Genomic DNA, 22,716 nt, shown 5'->3' on the forward strand with positions numbered 1-22,716 from the left:
ACATCAAACATTTCAATTGCATAACAATTCCATGTGACTCTGATAACTAGAGGGTGTATACTTTCTCAGGTACAGTTTATGTCGTCCTGTCATCAGTCATAATGTCTCAGATGACAACCGAACTGACATCCATACTCATTACGTTCCCAAGCATATTTCCAACTGGTTTTATTACCAAAATATGGTTCCTTTCCCCATTTGTTTGATGTTCCCAGACTCTCTATATTTAACAGGACAGCAGTCCTTCAGGACAGCAGTCCTTCAGTAGGGTCAGAGAGGGGAAGGGAGAAAAGTATTTATGGGGGGTCATAAACCTTACCCACAGGCCAACGTCATGACACTGGGGACAGCAAGGAGTCATCATGTCAGGTAGTCCTGAGGCATGGTCCTTGGGCTCAGGTCCTCCGAGAGAGAGAAAGAAAGAGAGAAAGAGAGAATTAGAGAGAGCATACTTAAATTCACACAGGACACCGGATAAGACAGGAGAAATACTCCAGATATAGCAGACTGGCCCTAGCCCCCCGACACAAACTACTGCAGCATAAATACTGGAGGCTGAGACAGGAGGGGTCAGGAGACACTGTGGCCCCATCCGACGATACCCCCGGACAGGGCCAAACAGGAAGGATATAACCCCACCCACTTTGCCAAAGCACAGGCCCACACCACTAGAGGGATATCTTCAACCACCAACTTACCATCCTGAGACAAGGCCGAGTATAGCCCACAAAGATCTCCGCCACGGCACAACCCAAGGAGGGGCACCAACCCAGACAGGAAGACCACGTCAGTGACTCAACCCATTCAAGTGACGCACCCCACCTAGGGACGGCATGGAAGAACACCAATAAGCCAGTGACTCAGCCCCTGTAATAGGGTTAGAGGCAGAGAATCCCAGTGGAGAGAGGGGAACCGGCCAGGCAGAGACAGCAAGGGCGGTTCGTTGCTCCAGAGCCTTTCCGTTCACCTTCACACTCCTGGGCCAGACTACACTCAATCATAGGACCCACTGAAGAGATGAGTCTTCAGTAAAGACTTAAAGGTTGAGACAGAGTCTGCATCTCTCACATGGGTAGGCAGACTATTCCATAAAAATGGAGCTCTATAGGAGAAAGCCCTGCCTCCAGCTGTTTGCTTAGAAATTCTAGGGACAATTAGGAGGCCTGCGTCTTGTGACCGTAGCGTACGTGTAGGTATGTACGGCAGGACCAAATCGGAAAGATAGGTAGGAGCAAGCCCATGTAATGCTTTGTAGGTTAGCAGTAAAACCTTGAAATCAGCCCTTGCCTTAACAGGAAGCCAGTGTAGGGAGGCTAACACTGGAGTAATATGATCACATTTTTTGGTTCTAGTCAGGATTCTAGCAGCCGTATTTAGCACTAACTGAAGTTTATTTAGTGCTTTATCCGGGTAGCCGGAAAGTAGAGCTTTGCAGTAGTCCAACCTAGAAGTAACAAAGGCATGGATTCATTTTTCTGCATCATTTTTGGACAGAAAGTTTCAGATTTTTGCAATGTTAGGTAGATGGAAAAAAGCTGCCCTTGAAACAGTCTTGATATGTTCTTCAAAAGAGAGATCAGGGTCCAGAGTAACGCCGAGGTCCTTCAGTTTTATTTGAGACGACTGTACAACCATCAAGATTAATTGTCAGATTTAACAGAAGATCTCTTTGTTTCTTGGGACCTAGAACAAGCATCTCTGTTTTGCCCGAGTTTAAAAGTAGAAAGTTTGCAGCCATCCACTTCCTTATGTCTGAAACACAGGCTACTAGCGAGGGCAATTTTGGGGCTTCACCATGTTTCATTGAAATGTACAGCTGTGTGTCATCCACATAGCAGTGAAATTTAACATTATGTTTTCGAATGACATCCCCAAGAGGTAAAATATATAGTGAAAACAATAGTGGTCCTAAAACGGAACCTTGAGGAACACCGAAATGTACAGTTGATTTGTCAGAGGACAGACCATTCACAGCGACAAACATATCTTTCCGACAGATAAGATCTAAACCAGGCCAGAACTTGTCCGTGTAGACCAATTTGGGTTTCCAATCTCTCCAAAAGAATGTGGTGATCGATGGTATCAAAAGCAGCACTAACATCTAGGAGCACGAGGACAGGTGCAGAGCCTCGGTCTGACATCATTAAAAGGTAATTTACCACCTTCACAAGTGCAGTCTCAGTGCTATGATGGGGTCTAAAACCAGACTGAAGCGTTTCGTATACATTGTTTGTCTTCAGGAAGGCAGTGAGTTGCTGCCCAACAGCTTTTTCAAAAAAAATTGAGAGGAACGGGAGATTCAATATAGGCCGATAGTTGTTATATTTTCTGGGTCAAGGTTTGGCTTTTTCAAGAGAGGCTTTATTACTGCCACTTTTAGTGAGTTTGGTACACATCCGGTGGATAGAGAGCCGTTTTATTATGTTCAACATAGGAGGGCCAAGCACAGGAAGCAGCTCTTTCAGTAGTTTAGTTGGAATAGGGTCCAGTATGCAGCTTGAAGGTTTAGAGGCCATGATTATTTTCATCATTGTGTCAAGAGATATAGTACTAAAACACTTTAGTGTCTCCCTTGATCCTAGCTCCTGGCAGAGCTGTGCAGACTCAGGACAACGGAGCTTTGGAGGAATACGCAGACTTAAAGAGGAATCCGTAATTTGCTTTCTAATGATCATGATCTTTTCCTCAAAGAAGTTAATGAATTTATTACTGCTGAAGTGAAAGCCATCCTCTCTTGGGGAATGCTGCTTTTTAGTTAGCTTTGCGACAGTATCAATTTTTTTGGGGGGATTGTTCTTATTTTCCTCAATTAAGTTGGAAAAATAGGATGATCAAGCAGCAGTGAGGGCTCTTCGATAATGCACGGTACTGTCTTTCCAAGCTAGTCGGAAGACTTCCAGTTTGGTGTGGCGCCATTTCCGTTCCAATTTTCTGGAAGCTTGCTTCAGAGCTCGTGTATTTTCTGTATACCAGGGAGCTAGTTTCTTATGACAAATGTTTTTAGTTTTTAGGGGTGCAACTCCATCTAGGGTATTGCGCAAAGGTAAATTGAGTTCCTCAGTTAGGTGTTTAACTGATATTTGTCCTCTGATGTCCTTGGGTAGGCAGAGAAAGTCTGGAAGGGCATCAAGGAATCTTCGGGTTGTCTGAGAATTTATAGCACGACTTTTGATGCTCCCTGTTTGGGGTCTGAGCAGATTATTTGTTGCAATTGCAAACGTAATAAAATGGTGGTCCGATAGTCCAGGATTATGAGGAAAAACATTAAGATCCACAACACTTATTCCACGGGACAAAACTAAGTCCAGAGTATGACTGTGGCAGTGAGCAGGTCCAGAGACATGTTGGACAAAACCCACTGAGTCGATGGCTCCGAAAGCCTTTAGGAGTGGGTCTGTGGACTTTTCCATGTGAATATTAATTAAAGTCACCAAAAATTAGAATATTATCTGCTGTGACTACAATGTCCGATAGGAATTCAGGGAACTCAGTGAGGAACGCTGTATATGGCCGAGGAGGCCTGTAAACAGTAGCTATAAAAAGTGACTGAGTAGGCTGCATAGATTTCATAACTAGAAGCTCAAAAGACAAAAACGTCATTTTTTTTGGTAAATTGAAATTTGCTATTGTAAATGTTAGCAACACCTCCGCCTTTGCGGGATGCACGGGGAATATGGTCACTAGTGTAACCAGGAGGTGAGGCACAATTTAACACAGTAAATTCATCAGGCTTAAGCCATGTTTCAGTCAGGCCAATCACATCAAGATTATGATCAGTGATTAGTTCATTGACTATAACTGCCTTTGAAGTGAGGGATCTAACATTAAGTAGCCCTATTTTGAGATGTGAGGTATCACGATCTCTTCCAATAATGGCAGGAATGGAGGTCTTTATTCTAGTGAGATTGCGAAGATGAACACCGCCATGTTTAGTTTTGCCCAACCTAGGTCGAGGCACAGACACGGTCTCAATGGGGATAGCTGAGCTGACTACACTGACTGTGCTAGTGGCAGACTCCACTAAGCTGGCAGGCTGGCTAACAGCCTGCTGCCTAGCCTGCACCCTATTTCATTGTGGAGCTAGAGGAGTTAGAGCCCTGTCTATGTTCGTAGATAAGATGAGAGCACCCCTCCAGCTAGGATGGAGTCCGTCACTCAGCAGGCCAGGCTTGGTCCTGTTTGTGGGTGAGTCCCAGAAAGAGGGCCAATTATCTACAAATTCTCTTTTGGGAGGGGCAGAAAACAGTTTAACCAGCGATTGAGTTAAGACTCTGCTGTAGAGCTCATCACTCCCCCTAACCGGGAGGGGGCCAGAGACAATTACGCGATGCCGACACATCTTTCTAGCTGATTTACACACTGAAGCTATGTTGCGGTTGGTGATCTGACTGTTTCATCCTAACATTGTTGGTGCCGACGTGGATAACAATCTCTATACTCGCCAGTTTTAGCCAGCACCATCTTCAGATTAGCCTTAGCGTCGGTAGCCCTACCCCCTGGTAAACAGTGTATGATCGCTGGATGATTCATTTTAAGTCTAATACTGCCTTAAGCATGCTGCAAGGAGGCATGAGAACTGCAGATGTGGCCAGGGCAATAAATTGCATTGTCCGTGCAGTGAGACAGGACCGACCTCGCAGTGGCAGACACATGTAACACCTGCACAGGATGGCAACTGCCCGAGCTACACTAGGAAGGCACAAACCCTCCGACGGGCCGCAAAAGGCTGGACTGAGGTCTTGTAGGCCTGTTGTAAGGCAGGTCCTCACCAGACATCACCTACGGGCACAAACCCACCCTCGCTGGACCAGACAGGACTGAAAATAAAAAGCTCTTCACTGACTAGTCGCAGATTTGTCTCACCAGGGGTGATGGTCAGAATCGCATTTATCGTCTAAGGAATGAGCGTTACTCCAAGGTCCGTCATGGTCTGGGGCAGTGTGTCACAGCATCGTCGGACTGAGGTTGTCGTCATAGCAGGCAATCAACGCTGTGCAGTACAGGGAAGACATCCTCCGCCCTCATGTGGTACCCTTCCTGCAGGCTCATCCTGACATGACAACCCCACCAGCCATACTGGTAGTTCTGTGGGTGATTTCCTGCAAGACAGGAATGCCAGTGTTCAGCGAAGAGCCCGGATCTCAATCCCATTGAGCACGTCTGGGACCTGTTGGATCGGCAGGTGAGGGCTAGGGCCATTCCCATAGCCCCAGAATTGTCCAGAAACTTGCAGGTGACTTCGTGGAAGAGTGGGGTAACATCTCACAGCAAGAACTGGCAACTCTGGTGCAGTCCATGAGGAGATGCACTGCAGTACTTAATGCAGCTGGTGGCCACACCAGGTACTGTCTGTTATGGTCATATACACTGCTCAAAAAATAAAGGGAACACTTAAACACAATGTAACTCCAAGTCAATCACACTTCTGTGAAATCAAACTGTCCACTTAGGAAGCAACACTGATTGACAATAAATTTCACATGCTGTTGTGCAAATGGAATAGACAACAGGTGGAAATTATAGGCAATTAGCAAGACACCCCCAATAAAGGAGTGGTTCTGCAGGTGGGGACCACAGACCACTTCTCAGTTCCTATGCTTCCTGGCTGATGTTTTCGTCACTTTTGAATGCTGGCGGTGCTTTCACTCTAGTGGTAGCATGAGACGGAGTCTACAACCCACACAAGTGGCTCAGGTAGTGCAGCTCATCCAGTATGGCACATCAATGCGAGCTGTGGCAAGAAGGTTTGCTGTATCTGTCAGAGTAGTGTCCAGAGCATGGAGGCACTACCAGGAGACAGGCCAGTACATCAGGAGACGTGGAGGAGGCTGTAAGAGGGCAACAACCCAGCAGCAGGACCGCTACCTCCGCCTTTGTTCAAGGAGGCGCAGGAGGAGCACTGCCAGAGACCTGCAAAATGACCTCCAGCAGGCCGCAAATGTGCATGTGTCTGCTCAAACGGTCAGAAACAGACTCCGTGAGGGTGGTATGAGGGTCCGACGTCCACAGGTGGGGGTTGTGCTTACAGCCCAACACCGTGCAGGACATTTGGCATTTGCCTGAGAACACCAAGATTGGCAAATTCGCCACTGGCGCCCTGTGCTCTTCACAGATGAAAGCAGGTTCACACTGAGCACATGTGACAGCGTCTGGAGACCCCGTGGAGAGCGTTCTGCTGCCTGCAACATCCTCCAGCATGACCGGTTTGGCGGTGGGTCAGTCATGGTGTGGGGTGGAATTTCTTTGTGGGGCCGCACAGCCCTCCATGTGCTCACCTGACTGCCATTAGGTACCGAGATGAGATCCTCAGACCCCTTGTGAGACCATATGCTGGTGCGGTTGGCCGTGTGTTCCTCCTAATGGAAGACCTCATGTGGCTGAAGTGTGTCAGCAGTTCCTGCAAGAGGAAGGCATTGATGCTATCGACTGGCCCGCCCGATCCCCAGACCTGAATCCAATTGAGCACGTCTCGCTCCATCCACCAACGCCACAATGCACCACAGACTGTCCAGGAGTTGGCGGATGCTTTAGTGCAGGTCTGGGAGGAGATCCCTCAGGAAACCATCCGCCACCTCATCAGGAGTATGCCCAGGTGTTGTGGCGAGGTCATACAGGCACGTGGAGGCCACACACACACACACACTGAGCCTCATTTTGACTTGTTTTAAGGACAAAGTTGGATCAGCCTGTAGTGTGGTTTTCCACTAGTTGTAAGTGTGACTCCAAATCCAGACCGCCATGGGTTGATAAAGTGGATTTCCATTGATTATTTTTGTGTGATTTTGTTGTCAGCACACTCAACTATGTAAAGAAAAAAAGTATTTAATTCAGATCTAGGATGTGTTATTTTAGTGTTCCCTTTATTTTTTGAGCAGTGTATATTTAAACATGTTTACTGAAAATTAACAGTTGACAGTGAGACTACTTTATAGGTCCTAAGAGAATTCTATTCTTCAAGAAACAATATCAAAGAATTGAAATGCCCACTGGACACCCAGACCGCATCTTCAAGAAACAAAGTCAATCAATGTTTAATAACGACTCATGAGACTAAATACGTACACCCGTTTTATTGACAACAAGCTACAATAATTCCACAACAAGTCAAACATATTTTACAGCAACAAATACCTTCAAAGTAATTCACTATAACATGAAACATTTGCAGTTAGGATGCTGACACCGGAGCAGCATTTTTGGTTTCAATTGATAGTTTGAAGGATTAAACAGGTTCTTATGGAGCACACGGAGGGATAGCTCTTCCCACATGATTCATCGTTCCAGCCGTTTTCAGCTTAAGAGGAAACACGAAATAGAAAAGTAAGTCACATTTATTTGTTAAACGTACTCTGAAAAAGTTGAATGATAATGGGCTTACTGTACCTCCAAAGTTCATCTGAATACATGGCTCTCTGGCACCATAGTGGTTATTCGGCTCCCCTTCAGCCCAGCTCTCGTGATCAAATTTGGAGCCGTCACTCCAGAACCATAGCCTGTCCTGTGGGGAAGTAGTGAGATCTCAGATGTGCTTGCTGAACAACTTCTAAATTCCAACATACTCATGGTCTTTACTCCACCAAAACTGTAAAAGCCACCACTACCAAAAACATGCAGACTGACACTGGAACTGTGGGGTGAAAAAACCCACAAGTGTTGATACCACAACCACATTTCTAAAAATCCCAATGCATTTCCATAGCCATAGACTTGACCGGTAAAAAAAACCCAGCCTACAACCGTTTAAAGACTGAATCTGCATTAGGGGGGAAACAGCGCCACTGGCCACCATTATCATTTTTGGTCGCTGAGCAGCGTCGCGCAGCATGGTTAGAAACAAAATAGCAGTAACTTATTTGTTATATGTCGCAAACTGACGGGTCACCATTAAGGCTTCCAGATTTAAAACATGGCCAGACCGATATGGAATAGGTTGCCTTTTGATACCATGCTATAGTACTCACTCCAGCCCACTGTGTCAGTGGATACTGCAATGGGCATTCTTTTTGTACATCTGTAAGATCTTCCAAACCAGGTTCTTTTTTTATATAGACACTTTCTTAAAAACTACACCGACCTATCAACTTAACAAATGTCAGATACAACCTTAATCCCAAGGTCTCAAATGGAACAAGCCACCTAGTAAGTTGTTTCTGCGCCATAGCAAAGAGGAAGAGTCGAGAAGAGCGAGAAGGATAACTACGGCCAAAATCTGCCTTCTCAAGCGGGTAGCGTTTTTGTATGGCCGTCAATAAGATGTCGAATTTCATTTTGTGTGTGTCCCCCGTTACTTGCTAAATGTCAATGAGCGTTGTCACCATCTTTCCTCTGCTGTACCTCAAACTGTGGTCATTACCAGCTGAGAAACTGGCGAGTTGATTACTCTTGGCACAGAGTTGTCTGAGCAGTGTCTTAACACCTACTCTGAGCTGATTCTTTCATTAGTCTTAAAACAGGATTCCTAGGACATGACATATTGATGAGTATACTAAGACCTCAAGCTGAACTGTTCAGGTATAGTATACCTTTCCCTGGAGTCACTCCTATTAAGGCATCTTCACTTTTACTCAACTATGACAACTGGGTACCTTCTCCACCTTTGCCTGAACAGCATCATATCCGCCAATCCAGGTAAGAGGGAAACTGCCAGTATTGATCAACACCACCGCCTGTAGAAATCGGAACTCTTCATAGCTGTGCACAGATGCCAGGTTTGCGCCAAGGTACTTTACAGTGTTGCGCACAGGTTTCAGTTTTTCTCCAAGTAACTGACAGTGGCGCTAGAGCAAGCAGTACACAGAGACAAAGACATGTCATAATGGAAGTATTAGTCAGTTGTCCAGTCTGAGAATTTGTCTTCTGGACTCAAATATTGCCATCGGAACTAATGTTCTATTAACAGGCTCTTAGAGATTAGTTAACCCATGCCCTGTGGGTTCTAATAGACAACAGGGCCCAACTCCACACAAATATTGCAAAGCCTATAGACATTATTAATTACAGCATATTTTACATGAGGCGCCTGTTAAAATAAGGCCAAAGACCCTTTAACTAAAAAAGCCAGTTCATTTCAATTGTAGAGGGTAAGCATTATACCTCTGCTTTGGGCCATGTCATTGCAGTTTTGACAAACATGAAGCAGCGTGAATTAAATTGGAACCAGCCTCTGGGGCATGGGTTTCTTTGGTCTGCTGCAAATTTCACCAAATCATCTGAAAGGAGAAGACAGGGAGTGTTACGAAATTGCAGCCGACTTTAAAGGATAGTCGAGACTGACTGACATACAAATCCCCTTGCATCATAAATAACATTTGTAGAGCAGTCATACCACAACAAAATATACACAATGAATGATGTAAAGCACACTCATTCCACAGAGCACCGAGTATCTACAGGTTTTAGAACTCCCCTCACCTGGTTGTCTTCATTGAAAGGTAAACCACCTGCATATACTAGGCACTCTGTGGAATGAGTTCGACACTCGTGATGTAAAGTGTGAAGCTGACTCTTACTTGCTATGTTCGCAGTCATTATGTCGCCCAGTGTAAAGGCAGCGCTGAGAAGCAGTAGAAGGGTCAACATCGCCATGGTGATAGTCTCCTGACACACACACGAGAGAAGCCATCAGTGTTTCCCCAACCTCTGCTCGAGCACCCCAGTAAGTCCACTTATCACATTCAACTAATGAAGGGCTGAGGAATACCAGCTATCATCTCTTCCACCACATACAGTAGATTAGCCTGGCACACAGGAATGTTTGACTCCAAATGGCACTACATAGGGAATTGAAAGCATCTGATAGTCACCATCTACTTAAGTTAAGGAGAAGTCTATGCTCTTGGGTTCTCCCCAAAACAGCACCCTAGCTAACTAACCCCGATGCATGGCACACCTAGTAAGACACCATTTGGGATGAAATCTGATACAGTACTATGTTGAACTCTCACCTGCAGTCTGGTCATGTCAGCGCTCTGTTTGTGAGTTGAGTTCTACCGCTTCCTGCTCTCCTTTTTTAAGGACCCATCCAGTCAGACCCCTCCCTCTCTCATCCTTTAACCGTTCAAATAATCAACTAATCATCAAGCTTTTATCATTTGAATCAGCTGTGTTGTGTTAGGGTAAAAACCAAAACGTACACCCCTTGGGCATAGCCACGGGAAGAAGTTTGGTGGTGCAGGGTACTTTTAATGAACGTTATTTTCAATTGGGGTGCTGGAAAAATATCTTTGCCTGTGCTACAGGCGCTCTATTGGTCCACTATGATAGCACTACTTTTGTGAAAATGTAACAAATCTATAAAAAGTTAACATATATATAAATATATATTCAGTACCAGTCAAAAGTTTGGACACACCTACTCATTCAAGGGTTTTTCTTTATTTTTACTATTTTCTTTGTAGAATAATAGTGAAGACATCAAAACTGTGAAATAACACATATGGAATCATGTAGTAACCAAAAGAAGTGTTAAACAAAACCAAATATATTTTAGATTCTTCAAAGTAGCCACCTTTTGCCTTGATGACAGCTTTGCACACTCTTGGCATTCTCTCAACCAGCTTCACCTGGTATGCTTTCTTAAAGGACATCCCACATACGCTGATCACTTGTTGGCTGCTTTTCCTTATCTCTGTGGTCCAACTCATCCCAAACCATCTCAATTTGGTTGAGGTTGGGTGATTGTGGTGGTCAGGGAGGTCTGATGCAGCACTACATCACTATACCTTATTGCCAAATAGCCCGTGCACAGCATGTTGGGTCATTTTACTATTGAAAAACAAATGACAGTCCCACTAAGCGCAAACCAGATGGGATGGTGTATCGCTGCAGAATGCTGTGGTAGACATGCTGGTTAAGCGTGCCTTGAATTCTAAAGAAAACACAGACAGTGTCACCAGCAAAGCACCGTCACACCTCCTCCACCATGCTTCACGGTGGGAACCACACATGCGGAGATCATCCATTCACCTACTCTGCGTCTCACAACGACACACTAATCAGACCAAAGGACAGATTTCCACCGGTCTAATGTTCATTGCTCGTGTTCCTTGGCCCAAGCAAGTCTCTTGTTCTTATCGGTGTCCTTTAGGAGTGGTTTCTTTGCAGCAATTCGACATAAAGGCCTGATTCACGCAGTCTCCTCTGAACAGTTGATGTTGAGATGTGTCTGTTACTTGAACTCTGTGAAGCATTTATTCGGGCTGCAATTTCTGAGGCTGGTAACTCTAATGAACTTATCCTCTGCAGCAAAGGTAACTCTGGGTCTTCCTTTCCTGTGGCGGTCCTCATAAGAGCCAGTTTCATCATAGCGCTTGATGGTTTTTGCGACTGCACTTGAAGAAACTATCAAAGTTCTTGAAATGTTCCGCATTGACTGACCTTCATGTCTTAAAGTAATGATGGACTGTCATTTCTATTTCTCTGTTCTGCCAAGGCTGTCACTGTTACGTTCACAGCAAAAATGCAGTCAAAATACAGTTGAAATGCAGCTGATATTTTGATGCTTCTAAATACCTGGATACCACCTGCATAAATAGCAATTTCTGTTAAGCTCGTTCCTACCCTGCTCCTGTATTTCTTTCGACCAGTAGCATTGCTAGTGCATCTCTCTCTCTACCAGAGTCTACCCCATTATAAGAACCCCAACAATAACTGCTAAAAGCCCATGTAAGCCTGTTGGCCGTTTGGCATGTAGGAGATGACGGAATTTGCTTTTGGAAAAAGTTGAGGCTTTTTGAGACTGGCTTGAACGGGTCTTAGCAGAGCATGTGTATGAGCATCAACAAGCCTTGTTACCATGTACCCTTTGAGAATGAATGAACCAATTGTTACTTCACACAAACATATGTACCAGATTCCTTTTGGGAAATTCATTTGGGTAGTTTTATTTGCACATTGGAGGACCCCTGCAAAACCAAGCGTGAGGTTATGGCATTGATGTCATGTGTGCTATCCACATCCTGGTGCTGAACTGTGAAACGTCATGCGGTGCTGAACATTTTGAAACAGCTTGGCTCGTGGAATTACTCTTTGATCAAAACTGATACATTAATGAAATTGTTGCACTAATGAATTATTTGGAAACTAAAATCTGATTAAGGGAAAGTTACACACTTTTTTCTGTGCGCGCAATCAACAGCCTATTTGTGCATGCCCAACAGAATGCACATTGTGGTGCGGGGACTGCCATATTGTTTCATCATTTTCCCATAAGGTGTTGACATTTTTGCAGTTGTAAAGCTAATTTCCTGCAATTTTACACATTTTGCTATATGAGTGAGAGACTAATAAATTCAATGGGGGCCTGTCATGCCAAATACTGTCTTCCAATGCGTCGCAATAGGATTCGATCAACTATTAGCGTCCATTGCTATATCAACGGTGTGATTACCTAGTCATTGGATTTTTGGAGATCACAGCCTAAATTGTGTTCTTTTCTTCGTCGCTACGCAAACAAGGCTGATTTCTGCGACAATTTCGCTGTTTAAACAAGCTTTGTTTAGCTAATAACATGGAAACGTTCATTCAAACTACTTTTTGGGGTACCTCGTCAACATTACATGAAATCCATGTCTTAAACGTTGCTACGTTTCAGAAATGGCAACGAATACGTGTATTCTGCATAACACATTAAAGTTACTTACCTTATAGATCACAAAGTAAGCTGATGTCCACTCCATTCAGATGTAAATCCTTTTGATTCAGTCACTGGCTTGTCTGGCTGTCATGTTTATATTTTAACCTGCCCTTATCTACACTGAAATAATCTTATTTCAGTAGTCCACTATTATGATTCATCCAGCCCCCATCTAATTAATACACCCTTGTGGTTGTACATACATATATATATATATCAACAATGAATAACCTGGAACAAATAAATACCATCAAAGGATACCTTACAGCTTCCAATAATGAAGACCTTGTGAAACCCAACCTGTCAATATTTTAATACATTAACTTTGATCGTTTTTGGTAGAGTTGTGTCATGAATTTCTTTTCACAGATTTTCTGTACACTCAAATGGCAATCATAGAATAAAATACTGAATTCTGGTTTGTGGAATATAGAGGAGGTGGTTGCTGTGTGGGTGGGAGGTTCTGCCTGTCCCTTGTTCTCAACGTTGAGAACAGGAGCAGAGTTAAAGGGAACAGGGTAGGAGACAGATGACACATAAACAACCAAACACACAGGTTACACTGAGAAAATGTAATGGATGGGTGCAGTGTTAGAAATGGGAGATATGTACTTCAACACTTTTGGAAGGTATTGCCTAACTTGTCCCACTCCGACTCAGAGCACAGAGAATCAAACTGATCCGAACTCACTGGTTCTGGTGGATGGGATACCTCCTGGGGGGCTCGGCTAGTCGATGGTCCTAAAGTCATTTGGAGAGATAAATTGAAGAGGTACATTTTATTACGCTCAGCATAAAAACAATTTCTTGCTTTTCTCAAATGTCAACCAAAACTTAACTTACTTTGTCTATCGAGCTTCCCTGAAGTGTCGGGCGTCAGGGCTTTCAGTGGTCGACTGATTGTTGGCTTCCACCGAGGTAACCCTAGGAAGACAGAAAAAAATATCAGCATTAGGGAAACTAAAAGTAGCTTCAGGTTGTTTTGTATGCAAATAGTTGTGAGATCTTTTATATTCACTTTAACAGATGGTGACCCCAGCTAGGAGCGAAAGAGCAGCAAGCGTTTCCCCAGGTCTCGCCTTCCTTTCGTCCTTCTTCCAAACCAAGTCATTTGCCCAGACGTCGTAGCACTTGGTCCCCTTCTTGATTCTGCTCCGGTAGTTCTCCTTCTGTTTCTCCTGCGCCTCATCCATGTTCAGTCTCACCTTGATTGATAACAGGAATAAATACAATTATATTTCCTAGGAAGGTGGTCCTCAAAAGGCGTTCTGATCTGGTTTGAAAACATACACCGGATCCCGTCCGTACTCGGTGGAGTCCTGGATGCTGCTGTCGTGTGCAAAGAGAGACTTACCTTCAGGTTGTTCTCGCATCCTTCCTGGTACCAATCAAGGGACTTGCCCATGGCAGTCTTGAGGGTCTGGTTGGTCCAGTCACCAAACCTGGAGGAGGGGGTAGGAAAGCGATATCTATTGACAATATAACATATTGACTTATGTACCATGGAAAACAAAAAAAAAACATTCCAGCGTTCATGACCTCGGTCACTCAAGGATGACCGTGGGTGTTGAAGATGTCCACCATCGCCTTGGAGGTGGCCTCGCCAGTCTCGTCCTTGATGGATATCATACAAAACAATCTGTTTTTGGTTCCAAGCACCTTTAATGGTTTACAGAAGGGAATTGAGTTAAGCACGTCCTCTTTCTTCCCTTACTGACCCTAATGGGTATTGCCTCCACCCACTTAGTAAAGTGATCACCTTCACTTCATTACTATGATCATGGTGATGCAATTATACTAGCTAGCTGTGCACGGAGGGAATAAACACATCACACTGCGCATCATGCGATTCCATATGAAATGGATTTCTAAAGGATTTCTTTTACATCAGAAGATTTCACAAAGTGCAGAGACAATCTGATATCTTTCCGACAGATAAGACCTAAACCAGGCCAGAACTTGTCCGTGTAGACCAATTTGGGTTTCCAATCTCTCCAAAAGAATGTGGTGATCGATGGTATCAAAAGCAGCACTAAGATCTAGGAGCACGAGGAAAGATGCAGAGCCTCGGTCTGACATCATTAAAAGGTAATTTACCACCTTCACAAGTGCAGTCTCAGTGCTATGATGGGGTCTAAAACCAGACTGAAGCGTTTCGTATACATTGTTTGTCTTCAGGAAGGCAGTGAGTTGCTGCGCAACAGCTTTTTCAATTTTTTTTGAGGGGAATGGAAGATTCGATATAGGCCAATAGTTTTTTATATTTTCTGGGTCAAGGTTTGGCTTTTTCAAGTGAGGCTTTATTACTGCCACTTTTAGTGAGTTTGGTACACATCCGGTGGATAGAGAGCCGTTTATTATGTTCAACATAGGAGGGCCAAGCACAGGAAGCAGCTCTTTCAGTAGTTTAGTTGTAATAGGGTCCAGTATGCAGCTTGAAGGTTTAGAGGCCATGATTATTTTCATCATTGTGTCAAGAGATATAGTACTTAAACACTTTAGTGTCTCCCTTGATCCTAGGTCCTGGCAGAGTTGTGCAGACTCAGGACAACGGAGATTTGGAGGAATACGCAGATTTAAAGAGGACTCCGTAATTTGCTTTCTAATGATCATGATCTTTTCCTCAAAGAAGTTCATGAATTTATTACTGCTGAAGTGAAAGCCATCCTCTCTTGGGGAATGCTGCTTTTTAGTTAGCTTTGCGACAGTATACATTTTTTTGGGGGGATTGTTCTTATTTTCCTCAATTAAGTTGGAAAAATAGGATGATCAAGCAGCAGTGAGGGCTCTTCGATAATGCACGGTACTGTCTTTCCAAGCTAGTCGGAAGACTTCCAGTTTGGTGTGGCGCCATTTCCGTTCCAATTTTCTGGAAGCTTGCTTCAGAGCTCGTGTATTTTCTGTATACCAGGGAGCTAGTTTCTTATGACAAATATTTTTAGTTTTTAGGGTGTAACTCCATCTAGGGTATTGCGCAAAGTTAAATTGAGTTCCTCAGTTAGGTGGTTAACTGATATTTGTCCTCTGATGTCCTTGGGTAGGCAGAGAGAGTCTGGAAGGGCATCAAGTTATCTTCGGGTTGTCTGAGAATTTATAGCACGACTTTTGATGCTCCCTGTTTGGGGTCTGAGCAGATTATTTGTTGCAATTGCAAACGTAATAAAATGGTGGTCCGATAGTCCAGGATTATGAGGAAAAACATTAAGATCCACAACACTTATTCCACGGGACAAAACTAGGTCCAGAGTATGACTGTGGCAGTGAGTAGGTCCAGAGACATGTTGGAGAAAACCCACTGAGTCGATGGCTCCGAAAGCCTTTTGGAGTGGGTCTGTGGACTTTTCCATGTGAATATTAAAGTCACCAAAAATTAGAAAATTATCTGCTGTGACTACAATGTCCGATAGGAATTCAGGGAACTCAGTGAGGAACGCTGTATATGGCCCAGGAGGCCTGTAAACAGTAGCTATAAAAAGTGACTGAGTAGGCTGCATAGATTTCATGACTAGAAGCTCAAAAGACGAAAACGTCATTTTTTTTGTAAATTGAAATTTGCTATTGTAAATGTTAGCAACACCTCCGCCTTTGCGGGATGCACGGGGAATATGGTCACTAGTGTAACCAGGAGGTGAGGCCTCATTTAACACAGTAAATTCATCAGGCTTAAGCCATGTTTCAGTCAGGCCAATCACATCAAGATTATCAGTGATTAGTTCATTGACTACAACTGCCTTTGAAGTGAGGGATCTAACATTAAGTAGCCCTATTTTGAGATGTGAGGTATCACCATCTCTTCCAATAATGGCAGGAATGGAGGTCTTTATTCTAGTGAGATTGCGAAGGTGAACACCGCCATGTTTAGTTTTGCCCAACCTAGGTCGAGGCACAGACACGGTCTCAATGGGGATAGCTGAGCTGACTACACTGACTGTGCTAGTGGCAGACTCCACTAAGCTGGCAGGCTGGCTAACAGCCTGCTGCCTAGCCTGCACCCTATTTCATTGTGGAGCTAGAGGAGTTAGAGCCCTGTCTATGTTCGTAGATAAGATGAGAGCACCCCTCCAGCTAGGATGGAGTCCGTCACTCAGCAGGCCAGGCTTGGTCCTGTTTGTGGGTGAGACCCAGAAAGAGGGCCAATTATCTACAAATTCTCTTTTGGGAGGGACAGAAAACAGTTTACCCAGCAATTGAGTTGAGACTGCTGTAGAGCTCATCACTCCCCCTAACTGGGAGGGGGCCAGATACAATTACGCGATGCCGACATCTTTCTAGCTGATTTACACACTGAAGCTATGTTGCGGTTGGTGATCTCTGACTGTTTCATCCTAACATTGTTGGTGCCGACGTGGATAACAATCTCTATACTCGCCAGTTTTAGCCAGCACCATCTTCAGATTAGCCTTAACGTCGGTAGCCCTACCCCCTGGTAAAGAGTGTATGATCGCTGGATGATTCATTTTAAGTCTAATACTGCCTTAAGCATGCTGCAAGGAGGCATGAGAACTGCAGATGTGGCCAGGGCAATAAATTGCATTGTCCGTGCAGTGAGACAGGACCGACCTCGCAGTGGCAGACCACATGTAACACCTGCACAGGATGGCAACTGCCCGAGCTACACTAGGAAGGTACAAACCCTCCGACGGGCCGCAAAAGGCTGGACTGAGGTCTTGTAGGCCTGTTGTAAGGCAGGTCCTCAAATTACCCAGACATCACCTATGGGCACAAACCCACCCTCGCTGGACCAGACAGGACTGAAAAAAGCTCTTCACTGACTAGTCGCGGATTTGTCTCACCAGGGTTGATGGTCAGAATCGCATTTATCGTCTAAGGAATGAGCGTTACTCCAAGGTCCGTCATGGTCTGGGGCGGTGTGTCACAGCATCGGCGACTGAGGTTGTCGTCATAGCAGGCAATCAACGCTGTGCAGTACAGGGAAGACATCCTCCTCCCTCATGTGGTACCCTTCCTGCAGGCTCATCCTGACATGACAACCCCACCAGCCATACTGCTAGTTCTGTGGGTGATTTCCTGCAAGACAGGAATGCCAGTGTTAAGCGAAGTGCCCGGATCTCAATCCCATTGAGCACGTCTGGGACCTGTTGGATTGGCGGGTGAGGACTAGGGCCATTCCCCCCCCAGAATTGTCAAGGAACTTGCAGGTGCATTCGTGAAAGAGTGGGGTAACATCTCACAGCAAGAACTGGCAACTCTGGTGCAGTCCATGAGGAGAAGCACTGCAGTACTTAATGCAGCTGGTGGCCACACCAGATACTGAATTAATGTCTGTCATGTTCAGAAATATTTAAACATGTTTACTGAAAATTAACACAGTTGACAGTGAGACTACTTTTTGGGTCCTAAGAGAATTCTATTCTTCAAGAAACAATATCAAAGAATTGAAATGCCCACTGGACACCCAGACCGCATCTTCAAGAAACAAAGTCAATCAATGTTTAATAACGACTCATGAGACTAAATACGTACACCCGTTTTATTGACAACAAGCTACAATAATTCCACAACAAGTCAAACATATTTTACAGCAACAAATACCTTCAAAGTAATTCACTATAACATGAAACATTTGCAGTTAGGATGCTGACACCGGAGCAGCATTTTTGGTTTCAATTGATAGTTTGAAGGATTAAACAGGTTCTTATGGAGCACACGGAGGGATAGCTCTTCCCACATGATTCATCGTTCCAGCCGTTTTCAGCTTAAGAGGAAACACGAAATAGAAAAGTAAGTCACATTTATTTGTTAAACGTACTCTGAAAAAGTTGAATGATAATGGGCTTACTGTACCTCCAAAGTTCATCTGAATACATGGCTCTCTGGCACCATAGTGGTTATTCGGCTCCCCTTCAGCCCAGCTCTCGTGATCAAATTTGGAGCCGTCACTCCAGAACCATAGCCTGTCCTGTGGGGAAGTAGTGAGATCTCAGATGTGCTTGCTGAACAACTTCTAAATTCCAACATACTCATGGTCTTTACTCCACCAAAACTGTAAAAGCCACCACTACCAAAAACGTGCAGACTGACACTGGAACTGTGGGGTGAAAAAACCCACAAGTGTTGATACCACAACCACATTTCTAAAAATCCCAATGCATTTCCATAGACTTGACCGGTGAAAAAAAAACCCAGCCTACAACCGTTTAAAGACTGAATCTGCATTAGGGGGGAAACAGCGCCACTGGCCACCATTATCATTTTTGGTCGCTGAGCAGCGTCGCGCAGCATGGTTAGAAACAAAATAGCAGTAACTTATTTGTTATATGTCGCAAACTGACGGGTCACCATTAAGGCTTCCAGATTTAAAACATGGCCAGACCGATATGGAATAGGTTGCCTTTTGATACCATGCTATAGTACTCACTCCAGCCCACTGTGTCAGTGGATACTGCAATGGGCATTCTTTTTGTACATCTGTAAGATCTTCCAAACCAGGTTCTTTTTTTATATAGACACTTTCTTAAAAACTACACCGACCTATCAACTTAACAAATGTCAGATACAACCTTAATCCCAAGGTCTCAAATGGAACAAGCCACCTAGTAAGTTGTTTCTGCGCCATAGCAAAGAGGAAGAGTCGAGAAGAGCGAGAAGGATAACTACGGCCAAAATCTGCCTTCTCAAGCGGGTAGCGTTTTTGTATGGCCGTCAATAAGATGTCGAATTTCATTGACGACAAATATAATGGCTTATTTGAGCAAATATACGTTTTGTAATGCTTAGGTTGTTACGAGTACTGATACAAGTAGCACACATGACATGCCAGAAACTGAGAAAACCATTTATATCAGAGTTGTGCCTGTCACACTGGAATCTGCTCTCTCATAGGCTAGAATGGTCCCACCTGATCTGCCCGACTGCATTCCATTGCAGACTCTACACATGGTTAGAGGCCAATGGAGTATCCGGTCAATATAATGGATCATCTGTGGCAATTGCTTTGGAGTTGAAATATCCAAGTATTCTTTCGAGATGATCAACTCAAATCTAGACCTACATCACACAGTATTTCTTTCACTTTTGACAATGACTTCACACGAGGCCTTAGTCACATGACATGCCTAAATACTTATAACCACTAGGCTAATAAATCACATGTGTGAACAAGTGTTGCGATTGTGTGTGTGTCCCGTTACTTGCTAAATGTCAATGAGCGTTGTCACCATCTTTCCTCTGCTGTACCTCAAACTGTGGTCATTACCAGCTGAGAAACTGGCGAGTTGATTACTCTTGGCACAGAGTTGTCTGAGCAGTGTCTTAACACCTACTCTGAGCTGATTATGACAACTGGGTACCTTTATTATGACAACTGGGTACCTTTTCCACCTTTGCCTGAACAGCATCATATCCGCCAATCCAGGTAAGAGGGAAACTGCCAGTATTGATCAACACCACCGCCTGTAGAAATCGGAACTCTTCATAGCTGTGCACAGATGCCAGGTTTGCGCCAAGGTACTTCACAGTGTTGCGCACAGGTTTCAGTTTTTCTCCAAGTAACTGACAGTGGCACTAGAGCAAGCAGTACACAGAGACATGTCATAATGGAAGTATTAGTCAGTTGTCCAGTCTGAGAATTTGTCTTCTGGACTCAAATATTGCCATCGGAACTAATGTTCTATTAACAGGCTCTTAGAGATTAGTTAACCCATGCCCTGTGGGTTCTAATAGACAACAGGGCCCAACTCCACACAAATATTGCAAAGCCTATAGACATTATTAATTACAGCATATTTTACATGAAGCGCCTGTTAAAATAAGGCCAAAGACCCTTAACTAAAAAAGCCAGTTCATTTCAATTGTAGAGGGTAAGCATTATACCTCTGCTTTGGGCCATGTCATTGCAGTTTTGACAAACTGTAAGCAGCGTGAATTAAATTGGAACCAGCCTCTGGGGCATGGGTTTCTTTGGTCTGCTGCAAATTTCACCAAATCATCTGAAAGGAGAAGACAGGGAGTGTTACGAAATTGCAGCCGACTTTAAAGGATAGTCGAGACTGACTGACATACAAATCCCCTTGCATCATAAATAACATTTGTAGAGCAGTCATACCACAACAAAATATACACAATGAATGATGTAAAGCACACTCATTCCACAGAGCACCGAGTATCTACAGGTTTTAGAACTCCCCTCACCTGGTTGTCTTCATTGAAAGGTAAACCACCTGCATATACTAGGCACTCTGTGGAATGAGTTCGACACTCGTGATGTAAAGTGTGAAGCTGACTCTTACTTGCTATGTTCGCAGTCATTATGTCGCCCAGTGTAAAGGCAGCGCTGAGAAGCAGTAGAAGGGTCAACATCCCCATGGTGATAGTCTCCTGACACACACACACACACACACACGAGAGAAGCCATCAGTGTTTCCCCAACCTCTGCTCGAGCACCCCAGTAAGTCCACTTATCACATTCAACTAATGAAGGGCTGAGGAATACCAGCTATCATCTCTTCCACCACATACAGTAGATTAGCCTGGCACACAGGAATGTTTGACTCCAAATGGCACTACATAGGGAATTGAAAGCATCTGATAGTCACCATCTACTTAAGTTAAGGAGAAGTCTATGCTCTTGGGTTCTCCCCAAAACAGCACCCTAGCTAACTAACCCCGATGCATGGCACACCTAGTAAAACACCATTTGGGATGAAATCTGATACAGTACTATGTTGAACTCTCACCTGCAGTCTGGTCATGTCAGCGCTCTGTTTGTGAGTTGAGTTCTACCGCTTCCTGCTCTCCTTTTTTAAGGACCCATCCAGTCAGACCCCTCCCTCTCTCATCCTTTAACCGTTCAAATAATCAACTAATCATCAAGCTTTTATCATTTGAATCAGCTGTGTTGTGTTAGGGTAAAAACCAAAACGTACACCCCTTGGGCATAGCCACGGGAAGAAGTTTGGTGGTGCAGGGTACTTTTAATGAACGTTATTTTCAATTGGGGTGCTGGAAAAATATCTTTGCCTGTGCTACAGGCGCTCTATTGGTCCACTATGATAGCACTACTTTTGTGAAAATGTAACAAATCTATAAAAAGTTAACATATATATAAATATATATTCAGTACCAGTCAAAAGTTTGGACACACCTACTCATTCAAGGGTTTTTCTTTATTTTTACTATTTTCTTTGTAGAATAATAGTGAAGACATCAAAACTGTGAAATAACACATATGGAATCATGTAGTAACCAAAAGAAGTGTTAAACAAAACCAAATATATTTTAGATTCTTCAAAGTAGCCACCTTTTGGCTTGATGACAGCTTTGCACACTCTTGGCATTCTCTCAACCAGCTTCACCTGGTATGCTTTTCCAACATTCTTATAGGACATCCCACATATGCTGAGCACTTGTTGGCTGCTTTTCCTTAACTATGCGGTCCAACTCCTCCCAAACCATCTCAATTGGGTTGAGGTTGGGTGATTGTGGAGGTCAGGGCAGTCTGATGCAGCACTACATCACTCTACCTTATTGGTCAAATAGCCCGTACACAGCCTGGAGGTATGTTGGGTCATCGTACTGTTGAAAAACAAATGACAGTCCCACTAAGCGCAAACCAGATGGGATGGTGTATCGCTGCAGAAGGCTGTGGTAAACATGCTCGTTAAGCGTGCCTTGAATTCTAAATAAAACACAGACAGTGTCACCAGCAAAGCACCGTCACACCTCCTCCTCCATGCTTCACGGTGGGAACCACACATGCGGAGATCATCCGTTCACCTACTCTGCGTCTCACAAAGACACACTAATCAGACCAAAGGACAGATTTCCACTGGTCTAATGTCCATTGCTCGTGTTCCTTGGCCCAAGCAAGTCTCTTTTTCTTATCGGTGTCCTTTAGGAGGGGTTTCTTTGCAGTAATTCGACATTAAGGCCTGATTCACGCAGTCTCCTCTGAACATGTCTGTTACTTGAACTCTGTGAAGCATTTATTTAGCTGCAATTTCTGAGGCTGGTAACTCTAATGAACTTATCCTCTGCAGCAAAGGTAACTCTGGGTCTTCCTTTCCTGTGCGCTTGATGGTTTTTGCAACTGCACTTGAAGAAACTATCAAAGTTCATGAAAT

General features: G+C 44.1%; 2 protein-coding genes across 2 annotated transcripts; both read right to left on the reverse strand.

Annotated features, from left to right (window-relative positions):
- Positions 1 to 7,055: 7,055 nt before the first annotated feature.
- LOC115156880 (ladderlectin-like) lies at positions 7,056 to 10,214 on the reverse strand. The gene is made up of 6 exons (XM_029704681.1): positions 9,945 to 10,214; positions 9,510 to 9,597; positions 9,094 to 9,209; positions 8,586 to 8,777; positions 7,384 to 7,498; positions 7,056 to 7,294 (listed from the first exon to the last, which is right to left on the reverse strand). The coding sequence occupies exons 1-6, from the start codon at positions 9,957 to 9,959 to the stop codon at positions 7,203 to 7,205; spliced, it is 618 nt and encodes a 205-aa protein (XP_029560541.1). The 5' UTR covers positions 9,960 to 10,214; the 3' UTR covers positions 7,056 to 7,202.
- A 7,897-nt stretch (positions 10,215 to 18,111) lies between these two features.
- Positions 18,112 to 21,610, reverse strand: LOC115156884 (ladderlectin-like). The gene is made up of 6 exons (XM_029704685.1): positions 21,331 to 21,610; positions 20,884 to 20,971; positions 20,468 to 20,583; positions 19,967 to 20,158; positions 18,440 to 18,554; positions 18,112 to 18,350 (listed from the first exon to the last, which is right to left on the reverse strand). Exons 1-6 carry the CDS (start codon positions 21,343 to 21,345, stop codon positions 18,259 to 18,261), a joined length of 618 nt encoding a protein of 205 aa, XP_029560545.1. The 5' UTR covers positions 21,346 to 21,610; the 3' UTR covers positions 18,112 to 18,258.
- Between the last annotated feature and the right edge of the window lie 1,106 nt (positions 21,611 to 22,716).

Source organism: Salmo trutta, chromosome 21, assembly GCF_901001165.1.
Source record: "Salmo trutta chromosome 21, fSalTru1.1, whole genome shotgun sequence".
NCBI classification, from domain to species: domain Eukaryota; kingdom Metazoa; phylum Chordata; class Actinopteri; order Salmoniformes; family Salmonidae; genus Salmo; species Salmo trutta.